Below are 18381 nucleotides of genomic sequence, written 5' to 3' on the forward strand. Positions count from 1 at the left end.
AGGAAATGCCTCGAGTGCACCTTTACTTCAAACAGCTCCCCCGGGGCGCCGCCCACCTCCGCTGCACGTCTCCACCCAGCACGGCAGGTGCTGCTCTGCGCACCGAGGCCAGCGGGTGTCTTTCTCTGGTCGGGGAAAGAAACGGCCACCGGCACATTCACATTTACCGTCTCTGTGTCCTTTTGCGGAGAACCTCCCCGGGGTAAATGGGAGCTTCAGGGTGGGCCGAAGAGCCCCTTCGGAAGGGGCCTCACCAGTAGGTGGGAGAGACCCAGCACTCCCTCCTCAGAGTCTCCTTAAAAGCAGAAGCACCCCCAAAGGCCACAGACGTGGGAAGCGTAATCACACGACACCTGACTTTCTGAGCATCAGCGCTAGAGAGAATGGGGCCGCGGTCCTCGCGTGCACTTACCTGGTCCTGGCACAAAAGTTCGATTTTCTCCTCTGCCAACACAGCAATATCCTCCTCTTTTTCCTGTTCTCCTGGCTTTTCATTGTTAGAAGAGCTAGTGGTTTGCGACTCATTATCCAAGTTGATGATTTTCTCGTAAACGTGTTCCATTACCTTCCGGACTTGGAGCATGTCACTGGCGGAGAGTCTGTCTCTGCAAAAAAAAAAAAAAAAAAAGCAAGGGCAGAGTGTGACGTCAGGCAATCGCCGCACGTTGTCTTACATGCTCTTTGGTGTCCCCGTTTGGTAAAGATAAAGCAAACCGCAGAAGCATAAACCAATAAATGTTTTCAGTCACTGCCTTCACCTATTTTAGAATTGCCAACATATTCTCTATAGTGTCCTCCTAAGACACAGACAGCGGGTAACTGAGATTAAATACACGTTAAGACTTACGCATACATAAAGAACAGCCTTCCGGGTTTTATTCCCTTAAAGACTTTCCTAGCACAGCAGCAGACTGAATGCTCCTGGGAGGGAAGGCAGCCCCCGGTGATCACCCACAAGCCCAACAGCCAGCCGGGTATCTCCAGATGGATGTCCTGCAGGAACCTCAAACTCTCCGTGTCCAAAACTACATTCATCAGCTTCCTCACTCCCAAACCTATTTCTGTATCACTGACGTCAGGTTGCCAACCCAAGCAGCTCAGGCTCAAACTCTGAAAGCCATCTTGAACGTCAGTCATTACAAGCGGTGTCTAGGACTCGCTTTAAAATAATCCGGTGTGTGTGTGTGTGTGTGTGTGTGTGTGTGTGTGTGTGTGTGTAGGTGGGTGGGAGGGAGGGGAGGCAGAGAAGAAGGAAAGTGTTCAGACTGTGTCAATAACCCTGAAGCTGTTTGACAGGATAACGGGGTTCATTCTAATCTCCTTTTCGTTATGTCTGGAAATTTCCCTAACAAAAGGCTTTTAAGTCTTGTTGAATACCTCTCTTTTGAAACTCTATCCATCCTTACATGTCCAGCTCAAATTCCATGTCCTTCAAGAAGCCTTTCCAGAAAGCTCCAGCCCCAAATCCATTTCTCCCTCTCTCCTCATTCCCCAAGTATCTGTGAAAGCAGTCTTTATATACAAACTGTGTCCTAAACTATGCTGTGGCAAGAAACAAAATCCAAGTCTTACTTTTTTGAACTTCTGTGGCCTACCACATAGGTACTTGGTAAAGGGTAAGTTGTGTAAACTTTCAGTATTATGAAACTAGCTTTAGATCTATGACAGGTCTCCTTTGCTATAAAAGCAATCATAAAGAATACAAAAATCTCCGGCAATTAATTAGATCTGGCATCACATGATACTACGTTTACTTACTTTTTTAAGGTTTTTGCTCCCGAAGATGCGTGAGGTTGGAGGTAGAAAGGAATTTTGTTGAATTTGGGCATATTTTTCTGAAATATTAAAAGTAAAAAAGGCACAATCATTTCTATTAGCTGATGAGTGAAAATGATGTCAATAAAAAACATGATTTACCAGTTAATAGTCATTTTACAATTCAAATGAACTTTCTATGAAATTTATGGTAAGCTATCTAATCACCTAAGCCTAGTGAAAGTGTATCCAGAAAAGCCTCACGTTCAGTTTCGTGATGAAACGCATACAAGATAAACGATACGTCAGTGGCAGTGTGAGACTGCAGTATGGCTCTTCCCAAATAACAATTCAAGGTATTAAAGGGAAACAAATATTACTTGCTGTTTAAAGCAAAATCTCAATTCCACGTTAAAACACTGGGGCTGATACTTAGGGGCCCAGACAGAAAATTCAGTCTCTGGAGAGAAACCCACAGCATCCACTTCTGAGCAAAACCACACACTCTAGGCTGGTGAGGCCCGTCATCCAGCTGGAAGGGTCACTGAGGTCCTCCAACCGTCTCTCCCTCTCACATCAGGTCTGAGGTTTTAATCGAGAGTGGAAACTTCAGCCAAACGCCTAGATGTCTACCATGCGGTAAATCACGTACTCAGATGAAGGACAAAATTAACTGGTCAGCTTTTCTCTGGGTATTTCTCCCCTTCAAGCCTCCGTGTCATATCCTGTCTGGGTGTCTCCTCTCAGGAATAAGCCACAGGCTGGACGTCAGCAATGCATCCCAGGTGAGTTTCACACTCAAAGAAAATAGTGCTTATAGGGAGCTCGGACTCACAGCTAAGAGCACAGAATACACATCAGGTGTCACACTCGCTTTAGGTTCTTGGAGGTATATCTGGACAGAAAACACATTTTCTGGAGGTTCCAGAGATTCAATCTCTTTTCATAAGGCTTTAGGAATATATAAAACAGATCAACAGCACATAAGAGAGTCTAGAAACAGACCCATGTGCATATAGAAATTTAGTACCTGATAAAGACAGCATTTCCAATTACTAAGAAAAGGATAGGTTATTCAAAAAAATTGTTTTGGCACACTGGCTATCTGTTAGAGGAAGTTGGCATCCCACCTCACACTAAACAGCACACATTCTCATAAATTACAGGTCTAGACACAAACAATGATCACAGACGTACCAGAGAACAGCCAAGCAAGATGTGACACTCAGAGCCATGAAGATCAATCTGATTACATAAAAATTCAAACTTTTCGCCTGGTAAAAGACACCAACCACGAAAAAGTAATACTTCAACTGAGAGGCACAGATGGGTGACTGTTCAATATGAAGAAGTCCTGCAAATCAGGGAGAAACACAAACTCCCCAACAGAAAAAGGAGTGAAGGATACAGAGGCAATTCACAGGAGAAGCACAAACAGCCAACACGAAAAGATGCCTAACCTCAGTACAGATGGAAGCAAACAAACCGACCCACATTAAAACAAGGATATATTTGCCATCTTTTAGCAAAGACCGACAGTGTCGTCAGTGTGGAAAAATGGGCACTCGTGCACTGTTGGAGCCTCTGTGGGGGCAAATGGGCTGTATCGTAAAATTTAAAACCTGCAGACCCTTGGATCCAGCAAGCCCACTTCTAGGAACTTACCCTAAAAAGTATACAAAGATACACGTACAAGGATGTTGACGGAAGCATTGTTTGTGATCGAGAACACTGGAAACAACCTTAACGTCCCTCAATCGGGGACCAGATAATTAATTATGACACATTTATACAAAGACATACTATGTAATCATTAAAAAGGAATGACCCATGTGACGTACAGACATGAAAAACCATCCAAGACATATTTTTAAGCAAAAAATAAAACCAAACCAAGTTGCAGAACAGAACGTGTAAGATTCTGTGCAAAATGATGAACTGTGTGTGTGTGTGTGTGTGTGTGTGCGTGTCTGTATCTACACACACACAGAGGCACCTACACACACACCTGGATACTACCTGCTTGTGTATGCACAGAAAAAAGTCCTGAAGGTTGTGCATTAAACGACGAAAAGTTATCGCTCTAGGGAGAAGGACAGGAGTGGATGGAAGAAGGGGATGACCGGGAAAGAGGTGGGAGTTTCCCTTCATTCGTTTATTTTCCTTAATAAGCACATGCCATGTTTATAACTCGATCCAACAGAGATATAAACTGACACGACTCATCACCAACTTCTTCCGCAGCCCTGGAGCTGCAGGGAAGCAGAGGGGGATTCCACTTGGAGCCTAGTTTTGACTCGAGTTTAGGACGGCACGGTCTAAAGCTGTTCTTATGCCTTCGTGATCCGGAAAGGACAAAAGGGCGAAGCAGGAGCGAAGGACACTTACATCCACAGTGATGTCAATGACCCATTGTGGCACTGTCTCATTAAGAAGCATCGACTCAGTCTCGCCCCCGGAGTCTCGGCAGAGCAGCCTAAACAAAACCCGTCAGGTAGTAAGTGACACAAGCAGCACAGACGACAACCCCCCGTCAGCAAACATTAGAGGGAGGGACCCTACGGAGCTCGTTCCGGGCAACCCCCCCTTGAGGGCAGCCAGGCGGCCTGACTCAGCCCGCCGGGAGGGAGAGCAGGGCCCCAGACCTCGAGGCCAGGCGCACACTAGCGCCGCTCCTCTGAGTCGGGTGACGACAGGAACCCTGGGTGGAGGCGGAACAGCCCGGAAAGCTCTCCTGCCCGGGCGGGGCTCCCGTGCGCGGCACAGGCCCCCCCCCCCCCCCCCACCCTCCGCGCCTGAGAGGGGCGGGGCGGTTTTGGTAACGAGCCTCGGAGGATTCCGAGCTCAAGGGCAACAGAAGCGTTCCTCTCACTTCTGGCCCAGAGGAGACGCTAGTGAGCTCCCCCCGTGGCTCCAGCAGGGCCTCGCTGGCAACCTGAGGGGAAGCTACTGCAGCTTCCCCGCGGGGCCTCACGAGGGACCGACCGCCTTGCACCTCAGGCCGGGGCACCACCGAGCACCACGGTTCTCAGGAGCAGCCCAGGCGGTCCTGCAGGGCCCAGCCCGAGGGAAGTGCCCTGCTCTGCTGCTCTGAGCAGGGACATCTGGGGATTCCTGGCCCCCCAGTCACGCTGGCTTAAGTGAGAGAAAGGGAGAGCTTCCTGCAGAAACCACCAGAGGAGCTGCCCGAAAGCAAGGTCCCGACCCGACTTCCACACGAGAGGCTCAGCTCTCAGTTAGGATGGGGCCGACTGGGGCATCAGACACCGAATTATCGCACGGACAGGGAAAAGCTTCCGAATCACACCCATAAAAGTTAGTGATGAACAACTTATCATGTTTGGACGTGCCTGGCTGGCTCCGTCAGTAAAGCGAGCGACTCTTGATCTCGGGGTTGTGAGGCTGAGCCCCATGTTGGAGTGATCACTTTAACAATAAAATCTTTAAAAATAACTAATTAATTGGCTAAAAAAAGTAAAATCTTAAAAAAAAACAAACCCCAGCTTATCATGTTTGAGTCCGTATCTCTTAGCAAACGGGATGCTCTCTTCGGCAGGGTCTCCGACCTTCCTTACCCATACCTGAACAGCGTGCGTCCCCCAGCTTCACCAAAGATCACAGGAGTGTGGGGGGGGACTTGAAAATATCCATTTCCCTTCTGCACTCGGTTCTCCTGCTCCCCATTTACTAGGAAAAGATGCACATGGTGTCAGTATCCAGAGCCAGTGCTCAAATGTAACATTTTGTTTCTACAGGCTTCAAACCGCCAAGCTTTTTAAAGTTCAAAGTCTGAGAAGTCCGCCAGTCAGATAAAGGGACAAAACCAATCAAAGTCAAATTTCCACAAAGAATGAGGACGGCAACTTGGGGTGTACCTCATGGGAAATGACTGTATACTTTTAGGGAATTTTAATCAAAGACATTAGCATCTGAGATTTGAAATAAAGAGCGAACCATCTCCTTCAGCCACAGGGAAGTCTAGGACAGCCTGTTTACGAATGGCGGTCCGCTGTTGTGCACGTGGGTAGAGCGCCGAGATCGGGAAAATTTCTGCGGCCAGAAACAAATTTATGTTTTAACGGCCACCATAGCCGATGGCAGAGGTATTAGCGGAAAGTAAAACCCCTAAAGCGGCCCGAATCTCCTACCTGTTATTCCCTGCAGATTTCATTACCCTGCTTTCTTCGTCACCTTTTGACGAAGTGCGGTTGAGCCCCACTCCAGTGCCGCCTTGTTCACAGAGACACCTCTGGTGAATCTGGAAGCCACGTCACCCTCTGACCCTACAGCACTTTCAGGCCCTCTCCCACAGCACCCGACACCTCCCTGCGATCTCGTAATGCTCTATCTGCTCTATCCAAGGAGCTTTCTGCCCTGCCGGAACGTCAGGCCCGAAAGGATGCGGTCCGTGTCCATTTATCTCTATCAACCCTGCCAGCAGCTCACGACAGGCCTCCGGACGCCTGAGCTGCTCACCGAGGGGCAGCTACACGACTCTGGAGAGCCCACGGAGCACGGTGCTGGTGCCCATCACCACGATCACCACACGGGTGGAGCAAGCAGTGGTCTGGCTGCACGGTGGGTGGGCCCCGCCCCCGCCCTTACTACGGCAGTTTGATTTGAGGATGACCCGGATTCCTGCGGCTTTCCTTACTCCCACAGCCAAAGCCTGGACGCCAGTGCTGCAGACTGTCCTACTAGTTTTTGATCTTGATCGTCTACCTGGGCCTCTAGGGCATTCTAACTGTCACCCTGCAGGTGGAGAGGGACGGGCATGGCTGGGAATGACATGCCCACAGCTACACAGCTGATAAATGCCAGAGCCCACACTGAGACCTGGCTTTTTCCACCCTCTGCTGAAGATCTTTCCCTCGAGTTTCTCTGGCTCAGAGCCCCCTGTACGATTCTGATGGGGAGGGGCGTGCACCAGATGACACAAAACAAAAGCCACCACGGGTGGGGTCGGCGCCCTCTGCGACAGGGATATCAGAAGACTGGCTTGCAGAGAAGCATGCACAAGAGACCTTGCGCACAAGAGATTTAAACTGATTATGGATGAATCAGCCAGAACAAAGGCTCTGGCAGGAGGTCCTGGTCATTACTGGCCACCAGAAGTGGGCGCTCTTCAGCAGAATCTTCAGAGAATTCAGAGAATATTCAACAGAGTGAGCCCTCGGCAGGTAGGACTCAAGGATTCTTCAACTGGCTAATAGGTGACATATGAGTTGTGAGATTTTCTTTTTTTTCTCTTCATTCAATCAAACTGAATCGAAATTACAAACTCGAAACATGTTCTCCTCTACTGCCTAGAGAAAGTTATTGCCACTGTCTGAGGCACACATAACTTTTCAATGTCCTCAGTGACATTAATTCTTTACAAATACCCATTCGCTTATCCTGACACTTCTGGGTTGAAATTTGATTATTTGAAACGTTTGGAGCCAAAATCAGGTAGATCATCAGACTAGGTAATGCCTGTGTTTCAGGCCGGCATGAATTATGACCAGGTAAGGACAGAAATGGCTTCCTGATGCAGCTAAGTAGCTAGCTCTGGAGGTGAGTCCAGCAGGGACCACAGATGCTCTGAGGAACAGTCTTCTTTGGAAGAAGACTGCTAAGCTGCTTGCTTTTAAGGAGAAGGTCATTTGGATATATAGGGTTTTTTTTACCCATCTTGAGCAGCTTCACGAAAAGTGCTCTTGGAATCTCAAGTCAAGACGGGACGTTCTTTGATACGTGGAAGGGTGATAAATTGGGCACATCACAAGTATTTATTTTGTCACGATTTAGCAAATGCTTCCAAACATTTCTTAAACATCCTTAGAATAACAAACACTCCAAGCATCTTAAACTTCTGAGTAATCTTAAGTCAATTATTTGGATATAAAAACACGAACCATGGTTTACTTCATTTTCTTCTTCATCCATTGGATTCACATGTGTTCTAGGCCAATATTCTAGGAGTGCCTGCAGTAAAAGTCCTCCTAAGTTCACTGCAAAAGAGTTAAAATGAAAAGACATGGAAAAGAGAGTTATTAGTTTCCACCTAAAAACAGAGGGAAAGAAATAAAAATTGTTTCCACATATTCAGATGTTACATTCGTAACCCGATGCCAACGATGTTTAAAAGACTTTAAAGATTTTGCCAAGTCTATTAAAATTTATCTTAGAATGTTTCAGCAGTGATAATACAGAGCAATTAACTGGTTGTTCTGATAATATGAAGCTATCTGGTTGTTCAGATATAACCATTCTTTTTTTTTTTTAATGTTTATTTTTGAGAGCGAGAAAGAGCAGGTGAGCAGGGGAGGGGCAGAGGAAGGGAGAGAGAGAATCCCCAGCAGATGCCGTGTTGTCAGAGCAGAGCCCAACGTAGGGCTTGAACCTATGAACAGTGAGATCATGACCTGAGCTGGAGTCGAACACTTAACCAACTGAACCACCTAGGTGCCCCAAATAGGACCGTTTTAAAAAAATGAACAAAAACAGAGGCCTGGGTGGCTCAGCTGGTTAAGCGTCTGACTCTTGATTTTGGCTCAGGTCATGATTTCACATGATTTCTCTCTGCTGACAGTGGGGAGCCTGCTTGGGATTCTCTCTCTCTCTCCCCATCCCCCGCTCACACTGTCTCTGTCTCTGAAAATAAATAAATAACTTAAAAAAAATTAAAAATGAACAAAAACGGGAATTACATTCTTTGAAGAACTATTTCCATACAGAGCCACTAAAACTATATTTATGTACCTCAGGTATGTCTACATACTACATTCTCAGGAGAATAGCAACCAAAGAGGTAATCAACAAAATGTAATAGACTTTTATACGTTTCTTCTCACACTACACAAGAATTAACTCAAAATAGATTAAAGATTTGACTGTCAGAACCATAAAACTCCTAGAAGAAGGGGTGCCTGGGTGGCTCAGTCCGTCAAGCGTCCAACTTCGGCTCAGCTCATGATCTCGTGGTTGGTGAGCTCGAGCCCCACGTCGGGCTCTGTGCTGAGAGCTCAGAGCCTGGAACCTGCTTCGGATTCTGTGTCTCCCTCTCTCTCTGTTCCTCCCCTGCTCGTGCTCTGTCTCTTTCTCTCTCAAGATTAAATAAAAATTTTAAAAACTAAGGAAAAAAAAAAAAAAACCCTAGAAGAAAACATAGGCAGCGAGGTCCTGGAGCTTGGTGATGATTTTTTGGATCTGACACCAAAAGCAAAAACAACAAAAGCAAAAGTGAGCTAGTGGGACTACATCAGGCTAACAAGCTCCGCACAGCAAAGGAAACCATCAACAAAATGAAAAGGCAGCCTACGGCATAGGAGAAATCTCTACAAATCATAGATCTGATAAGGGGTTAATACCCAAAATATACAAGGAATTCATACAACTCAACGGCGAAAACAAGCAATCCAATTAAAAAATGGGGAGAAAGGGGCGCCCGGCTGGTTCAGTTGGTGGAGCATGTGACTCCGATCTCAGGGATTGTGAGTTCAAGCCCCACACTGGGTACAGAGATTACTTAAGAATAAAATCTTAAAAAAAAAAAATGGACAGAAGATCTGAATAGACATTTTCCCAAAGAAGACATACAGATGGCCAACAAGTACATGAAAAAAAATGCTCAACATCACTAATCATCGGGGAAATGCAAATCAAAAGCACAACCTCACACACATTAGAATGGCTAGTACCAAAAAGATAAAAGGTAAGTGTTCATGAAAATGTGCGTAAAGGGAACCCTCTTACACTGTTGGTGGGAACATAAACCGGTGCAGTCACTGTGCAAAACAGTATGCAGTCTCCTCAAGAAATTAAAAATAGTAAATGCCGTATTATCTCGCAATTCCACTTCTGGGTATTTACCAAAGAAAATGAAAAAAACAACTCAAAAAGATATACACACCCTTATGTTCACTGCAGCAGTATTTACAGTAGCCAAGATATGGAAACCAAGTGTTCATCGATAGATGAACGGATAAAGAAAAAATGTGGTACGTAGGTACAACGGAATGTTATTCAGCCACAAGAAAGAACACAATCCTGCCATCTGTGATAATTCAGTTGGACCTTGAGGGCTATGTGAAGTAAGACAGAGAAAGAAAATACCAGATGATCTCACATACATGTCGAATCTTAAAAAGAAACAAAAGACAAAATAGACTGGTGGTCGCCAGAGGCAGGGAGCAGTGACGTGAAGCAGATATCAAAAGGTACAAACTTCCAGTTATCACATAAGTAAGTCATGGTGACTACTATTGTGCACATTTGAAAGCTGCTAACAGGGCAGATCTTAGACGTTCTCATCATAAGCAACAACAACAACAACAAAAATGTGTAACTATGTACTGTGGTAATGGATATTAACTAGATTTATGATCATTTTGCAATATATACAAATATTGAATCAGGTTGGACATCTGAAACTAATATAATGTCACATGCCAATTATACCTCAATTAAATACAAACAAAACAAAGGAAGACACCAGAACTGTTTCCCAGCTTCACTTTTCCTACCCTAACAGATTTCCAGAAAGGATTAGGGGTAGAGAGTGTGCTGTGTGTTTAATTGTTAAAGGTAAACCACAGACTGCGAGAAAAACCCAGGCCCCCACAACATTTATTTATCTTAAAACCAATTTATTCAAAGTTACTTATTTATTTGTTTTGAGAGAGAAAGAGAGCCTGAGCTGGGGAGGGGAGAGAGAGGGAGGGAGAAGAGAATCCCAAGCAGGCTCCGTGCTGTCAGCGTGGGGCCCAACACAGGACTCAAACTCACCCACCGTGAGATCACGACCTGAGCCAAAATCGAGAGTCGGACACTTAACCGACTGAGCCACCCAGGCGCCCCAAGACCCCCAAAACATTTAAAACGGTATAGTATTTTCAAATTCCATGAGGGAATATATGTATTTCTTGAAAACTGATTTAAAAATACCCAAATGTTGTTAAAAAAAAAAAAAAAGGGAGCACATAGCGAAGAAAACCAAAGCAAACCAAACACAAACAAAAAAACCTAACCCAGCACAGATCCACCTTCTCTTTCGAAAGGAGGGAGGGAAGGACACTTAAACGCACGTTTTGGATCTGACCCGTCAGGGCTGCTGAAGCCAGCGTCTTTTGCAGAAACCCAAGCGGCAAAACAATCACTCTCATCCAAAGTAATAGTCAACATCTGTCAAAATAAAAACACTGTTAGCAGCATTCCATCTCAACACATTCTCCAAATATGCCCCTACGTATCTGTACTAAGTGCTAAGCCACAGATTCAGGACCAAAATGTGTTTCATGGGATTCACTGGAGCTACAGTTTAATTTCCTGGGATACCAAAAGGCGCTTTTTAACTGCATTTGGCAAGTATTAATATGAAAAACTTACTGCGTTCATACTTAAACATAGGACTCCGTACTTAATAATACTTAATTTTGAGCTACATAAGAAACTTTCAACTATCCCAAATTGTACGAATGTCAGTTGCAAACTCACCCCTGTTTTTAAGTCTACTGAGAACCAATTTGGCACATACACCATCTTAAATCTTTTCTTAATTTCATCCTCAAAATCCACTTTGCCCAGATCTTCAACTTTACATGCCTATACAGCAAAAAGAAAGTATGGGAATTATCAATATAAGTGGTGAACTGATTTGATTCCGACTTAGGTACTCAAAATTTTACACATATTCACATGTCTCAATAAAATGGAGTCAAAGAAACATTTCAACAAGGACGTGGCCAGATAGTTGCAGGTAGATGCTTTAAGACAAAAATATCCGCTATTACACTTTTAAGTTAAAAGAAAAAAAAAACCCAAAACACAAAACGTTCTCTTTTTGGAATTGTCATGTTGGTCATACTGATAAAACACATCATCACACTGACCTGGAAGCAATGTTAAATGAGGCACAATGTTCCAGGAACAAAGAACAGTTACTAAACACCCTAGGAGACCCGGGCAGCTGCTGTGAAGACGAGAGCTACCCTACAGGCAGCCCGGTAAGGTTTCTCTTTCTTGACCCTTCCGATCTCTCCTTCACTGCCCTCGAGTGCTCCCCAGAGGCGTGTCCTGACCTCCGCGGGAGCCCTGGGGCGTTTCCCACCACAGCTCACCTCCATTCGGATCCGTGTCGCGGAATACTCCCTCCACCACCTCGTCACATCCATGTGGCTCTTTCCTGAGGGTCAGCTGTCTTCTCGAAGGCTGACTCTGCTGCCCCTCCTCTATCCCGTGCCTCCCCGATGGCACATGGAGACCACTTATTCCCTCGCCTCCACGTAGAGATGCCTATTTCTCTGAGGCTGCAGGATACTCTACCCTGTTCCCTCATTCCACCGGGCAACCTCTGTGGCCGCTCTCCCTGGGTAGAGGCTGGGGATCCTGCTAACATCCTACAGTCCACAGGACAGATCCCACTCCACCCTGCCTCCCTCGACAAAGACTTATTTGGCCCAAAATGTCAACAGTGTCAAGGATCAGGAACTGTGATGTATTCTTGTTAAGGCAAGGCAGCATATAGCAGAAAGGTTCCATTCAAATTTTAGGTGCTTAAAAAGATGAACTATGGCCTTATCTATTATTTGTATTAAAAAGTACCCCCAAATAAGGTATTATTGCAATCAAATCTTAACTTACACACTTACTATCTTGGTTACTATGTATTTTTTTACAATAAACAATACAGGTGATACATGATCCAATAACTTACGTTTTATACAAAAAGATACTCACCTTCAATACATCCCAATATGCCACATTATTATTGGTATCTTTGGTTAATATATGTCTCTTATCATTAAGAATGTGACACTGAATAATACTAGCACCCCCTAAAGGAAAAAAGAAACCCACACGATTAGCAAAACAATTCTCTATTTAAATTCACAGTATGGCAATAATCACTAACTGGCATGTAACAACATAAATCATAATATCCATCAGAAAGAAGGCGAGTCAAAAGATACATAGATGTTAATATATATATACGTATAATTATATCTAAGGCAATTTAAGGCCAAAGAAAAACTGTCTCATCTTAAAAACAGATTATAGCTTTAAAAACTCCCTACTTCGAGGGGCTTCTAGTGGAAAATTGTTAAGGGCAAACCTTAACAATTAAGTTAAGTTTTACCCAGTGGGAAAAGTTCACAATTATTATTATTGTTATTTTTTAATATAATTTTTTGTCAAATTGGTTTCCCTACAACACCCAGTGCTCATCCCAACAGGTGCCCTCCTCGATACCCATCACCCACCCTCCCCTCTCTCCCACCCCCCATCAACCCTCAGTTTGTTCTGTTTTTAAGAGTCTCTTATGCTTTGGCTCTCTCCCACTCTAACCTCTTTTTTTTTTTTTTCCTTCCCCTCCCCCATGGGTTTCTGTTAAGTTTCTCAGGATCCACATAAGAGTGAAACCATATGGTATCTGTGTTTCTCTGTATGGCTTATTTCACTTAGCATCACACTCTCCAGTTCCATCCACGTTGCTACAAAGGGCCATATTTCGTTCTTTCTCATTGCCAAGTAGTATTCCATTGTGTATATAAACCACAATTTCTTTATCCACTCATCAGTTGATGGACATTTAGGCTCTTTCCATCATTTGGCTACTGTTGAAAGGGCTGCTATAAATACCCACTGGGAAAAGTTCAATCGGTGACAGAAAATCTCTGAATCAGTCCCATGGCTAACTTTTGCTTCCTGTCTTCCTTCTCTCTCTGATGCCACCTGCACGGACATCGAACTGCAGACGAAGACACCAGTAAGTACCTTGACCCCACACTCCAGCATTCAAGACAGAGTTGCCGCTTCCAGGAGCAGCACAGAGAATACAAGGATCAGACCTGACTTTTTCTGCCTTATGCCAAGAGACAACATTCAACTCTCTAGATTTTGCAGAGTGGTTTGGCTTTTCCAACACCATCATTATTCTGATGCTAGGCAAAAAGACTGTACCTCAAGAAAGCCCACTTTTTAAAGTCACTAAATCGCATTTAAAAAAAAAACAACAACAACAACTTACTTTTGAGAGTGAGAAAGAGAGAGAGAGAGAGAGAGAGAGAATGAGTGGGGAGGGGGACAGAATATCTGAAGCGGGTTCTGCGCTGACCACAGAGAGCCTGATGTGGAGCTTGAACTCACGGCCTGAGCCGAAGTCAGACATTTAACCGACTGAGCCACCCAGGCACCCCAACACTAAGTAGCATTTAAAAAACATATTTCTTCTATTAAAAATAAACCTATATACTGTGTCTCCTGTTGACAGGAGAATTACATTTAAAGGAAAGTCATCTCCTTTTTGTCTATCTCTTAGTAACTATAATTAACCTTAGTAAAAAGTATCGTACCTTCCACCTTCCCTACTCACCTTTAATAACCTGGTCAGGCTGCGTACAAAGTGGTGTTATAGGATTTGTACAGTCATTGTCATAATCTCCGGAGGCTCTGAAATTATGAATTCCCTTCAAGGTCTAAAGGAATGAAATTCATTTTTTAATAATTTTACGCTTTATAATTTGCCAATCCGTTTCAAGTGGCAAGAAAAACAAAGAACAAGAAAAAACAAAACAGTAAAATCAACCACAAAATATTTAGTGACAAAGTACAATTATCTACCACGATTTAAAAAAAAAAAAAAGTATTAAGAAGGGAATGTTAACATTATCTTTTTGGAGAGAAAAATAAGGAATCTTCCAGGTAAAGCTATTGTTGATTTCAAATCGGGACAATGAAATTTAGACAAGATATATAACATTTTTTACCATACCAAGAAAGCCCACTTGACTGGCATATAAACAAATAAATGTAAACACACTCTCTTTTGTTATCCACACATAATCTGATAAGCAAGAAAACTTAAATGTTCTTTAAATAACATTTAAGGATTAGGAGTATTTTTGATGACTTCTCTATGCGTATCCTCTAATTCTATCCCTGTTCTACAAACCAAGAGGGAAAAGGAAATGAATTCGAAAGCACAATTTTCTAATTGTCTTATGCTTAGAAAAACAGAATCCTAGCCAAGTGTCCCTGCCGTGTTGGTACAGGGATTCCCCGCTTTCTAAAAATAAAGCGTTCATATGAAAACTTCCATAAGCCGAAACAGTGTAAAGACAAAGAAGCAATCGCCATTTCATAAAAGCAACGATCGTCTTCCGATTTCTTTTGGTTACAGAAACTGGGTAACACAGGAATTTGCAGAAGTGAAGTAGTATAAAGCAAACTTGTGGACAGTGGGGGAAACCTGTACCCAGGCTGCCTTCAAATGCAGTTCTGTGAGGTCAGAAGCTATAGTAATATTTTTTGGTTTCACCGGGCAACGGTGCCTATTCTAAGCACAACAAATGTCCATCTTGGCTCCTGACAAAGAAGTCGGAAGCTTCATGTTGACTTTTACCTTAATTTTAGTACAATCCTTAGGATGATTCACAGAGGCTTTCATGTTTTTGCCACTGTTCAAAAGCATGCTGGGCTTTTTCATCTTGAGCATTTGCTACTGGTGTCCGGCAGGTCTGTGATAACAAACCACATGTTTGCACACCTTTGCCAGGTGTATGGAAGCTCACTTACCCATTTATTTACTGTAGACTTAGTCGTCGCGACCCAGATTGCGGGAGGGGGATCAGCTGACCTATCAAGCTCCATCTGAAAACAAAGCACAGAAACATTGCTTTCTTGAGTGCTGACTCTCCTGAGTCGCTGGGACTAGCTATGTATTATTAAATATCGACTCCTGCTGACAGTACCCTGGCATGCGTTAAAAAGCTACGGGGCATGGGGCGCCTGGGTGGCTCAGTCCGTCAAGTGTCTGACCTCGGCTCAGGTCGTGAGCTTATGGTTCGTGGGTTCAAACCTTGTGTTGGGCTCTGTGCTGACAGCTCGGAGCCTGGAGCCTGCTCCAAATTCTGTGTCTCCCTCTCTCTCTGTCCTTCCCCTCCACTCATGCTCTCTCTCGCTCTCAAAAATAAATAATAAACATTGAGGAAAAAAAAAAGCTAGGGATGCACAGGGGCACCTGGGTGGCTCAGTTGGTTGAGTGTCTGACTTGATTTCAGCTCAGGTCATGGTCCCAGGCTCATGGGAATGAGCCCCGCAGAAGGCTCTGTGCTGAGTGTGGAGCCTGCTTGGGATTCTCTATCTCCCTCTGCCCCTCTCCCCTGCTTGCTCTCAAATAAAAATTTTTTAAAAAGAGGGAGAAAAGCTACGGATGCACAGAATAATGAGGCAGTCTCTTTGCTAAAGGAAGCGTGGCCTCATAAAAGTATAATAGGGGTGACTTCTCATCAAAAACAGTGGCTTAAAGTCTGTGTGATTTTAAATTAATTAATTAATCAGGGGATCCAAACAGGTACAGTCAAAAGGATGACTTACATAATTTTTGTTTTTGCTCTTTTGTTTTTCTGTTCTTTTTTAAGTTTATTTTATTTTTTGAGCGTGCACGTGTGCCCACACAAGGCGGAGGGGAGGGGCAGAGAAAAGGAGAGACAGAATCCCAAGCAGGTTCCATGCCATCAGTGCAGAGCCTGATGTAGGGCTCAAACTCACGAACCATGAGATCGTGACCTGACCCGAGATCAAGAGTTGGATGCTTAACCGACCCGGCGCCCCTATTCTTTCTTAATGATAAAGAAATAGATCTTTCTCTATGAAGATGTTTGTACTAAAAAAACATCCTGAGAATACAGCAAAAGTGAAAAGTATGCAAGTAAGTCCCCCCCCACCTAAGAATAGTACACCTGTGAATAGCTTACTGCGTCTTCTGTATTTTTAAAACAGCACAAGTATAGAAACACATCCCTGCACCCATGTACATAGTCTGCACACAAAATCACTCTGTAGTCAGTCAACCACTATTCTTCCCGTGCCAGGAAACGGAAGGTTGGGAGTTGTGGGACAGGCTGGACTCCTCGCAAAAGGAATCCCCTCAGTTCAGAGTGACGTTTCTTGTAACACACAGTTATGTGGGCACTAAGTCCTTTTAGGCTTTCCTCTCCCCTGGCACTGCAAAACGCCGTGTTTCTCCTCCCTGCCGTCTGCCCCCAGGAGCCTGCTTCCTGCACACAGGCTCTGACTGCAGCAACTCCCTTGCTTCTCTAGGATTACTGGGTGTGTCCCTGGGGGGCACCACCTATTCTGAAGAGCTGTACTCGGCCAGTCTGTGTGCGCTCATAGGCCACAAGCATCCCCTCAACCGTCTCATTTGACCTCTATTCCTTTGCTTCAGCTCTTCCTCTTATACTGTGGTCTGGGTTTCAGATGTCGCTCAGTTTTGTGGGTATCTGCAGTTTTGTCTCTTGCTTTCCTGATTGTTTTTGGACGATTGTTGTGAAAAGGAAGTCGTGCTGCCTTTATGCCTCCATTTTAAATCTGGAGTTCTCTTCAGTACGGTTTTAACGTGCAATGCTGAGACGATCAGTGAGGCCGAACGCGCGGTCATGTGATGACAGGCCATTCTGCAGTCCAGGCTTCACTTTTAGCACGTGTCAATATAGACGGCTTCCCAAGTACTCTTTCACCAACACGCCGGACGCTGGTCAGCAATCGGGACTGCTGTGAGGTAGAAACGTCAGGTTTGGAGGATGAACCGGCTCGTTCTCTTCTTCCGAAGCATTCTTCCACATCCTCCCTCGGAGGCAGTGGTCTTTCTGCTTTGCTGTCTGCTCGCGGACACCTGAACCTGTCACATTCCTCCACTTAGGACAGGTCAGCAAAGCCGGGGGAGCTCAGGAGCAACGTGGGGCAATCGCACTGGGATTCGCCAGTGGGAGAGCTACGTGTCCCGAACGTACCCAAAAAGTCACAATCTCTTCTACAGATGACTAATAAAACTTAAAATATCTTTTTTTCACCACCCCACAGCTGTGTGAGTTGTGTTCTAATACAGATTTTGCTGGATTTGGCCAGCACGTGTAACAATGTTAGGCACAAAACTAAAACACAGGACATACCTTGAGAACTGGTGCCTTTTCTTCACAAATTAGTACCCGAATGTCAGGGTTTCTTAGGTCTGTACAGTAAATCTTCCTGTCCCTTCCACCGGAATACACGTGTGTGAAGGCGTCATTGACCTGCAAAGCCCAAACGCCTTCATCATGGACTCGGTACGTCGCTATACATCTCTGTTGGCCAAGGGACCAAAGGCGAATTGTCCCATCAGAACTGCCCGAAAGGCACTGAAAACAGAGAAAGTTAACGTTAGAAAAAGTTCCGGCCAGAAGGTTCCTGCTTTCCTGTGTTCTGCAGCCGGTGTCTGTCCTTGTTGACTCTACACTGTCAAACGCACAGGTCTGACAACCTGTATTTCTGCCTCTGATAAAGACTTCTGATAAGCACGCACCATAGGCTCACACGACCGAAGGCAACAGTACCTGCTCAAGCAGGGGGAAAAAAACTGCCTTTGTCCTCTCTTGGCTGGCCACATGCAGAATTAGCATCCCCTGGGAAGTTGTTAAAAATGCAGATTCCTGGGTCCGATTCCAGACTTAATGTGGCAGAAACTGTGGTGGGGCCCAGCAATCCATGCTTTGATGGGCTCTCCAGGTCATTCTGGTACTCTAAGGTTGACAAGCTTTGCACTAGGCCAGCAAGCCTATTAGAGCCAGGGGTCACACTCCGTCTCATCCCCCTGCTCATGGCAAT

At 44.8% G+C, this 18381-nt stretch overlaps 1 protein-coding gene across 2 annotated transcripts in view; it reads right to left on the reverse strand.

Annotated features, from left to right (window-relative positions):
* Positions 1–18381, reverse strand: part of WDR48 (WD repeat domain 48) — a 43441-nt gene that overhangs the window by 2227 nt on the left and 22833 nt on the right. For both annotated transcript variants that reach the window (XM_042954303.1, XM_042954304.1), the window contains 11 exons: positions 17691–17915; positions 15313–15387; positions 14111–14213; positions 12475–12572; positions 11233–11340; positions 10824–10920; positions 7653–7748; positions 5337–5442; positions 4144–4231; positions 1759–1835; positions 413–605 (listed from right to left, as the gene is read on the reverse strand). In XM_042954303.1, coding sequence (XP_042810237.1) covers positions 413–605; positions 1759–1835; positions 4144–4231; positions 5337–5442; positions 7653–7748; positions 10824–10920; positions 11233–11340; positions 12475–12572; positions 14111–14213; positions 15313–15387; positions 17691–17915 — 1266 coding nt within the window. The remainder of the gene's footprint in view (positions 1–412; positions 606–1758; positions 1836–4143; positions 4232–5336; positions 5443–7652; positions 7749–10823; positions 10921–11232; positions 11341–12474; positions 12573–14110; positions 14214–15312; positions 15388–17690; positions 17916–18381) is intronic.

This window comes from Panthera leo, chromosome C2 (genome assembly GCF_018350215.1).
Source record: "Panthera leo isolate Ple1 chromosome C2, P.leo_Ple1_pat1.1, whole genome shotgun sequence".
Lineage (NCBI taxonomy): Eukaryota > Metazoa > Chordata > Mammalia > Carnivora > Felidae > Panthera > Panthera leo.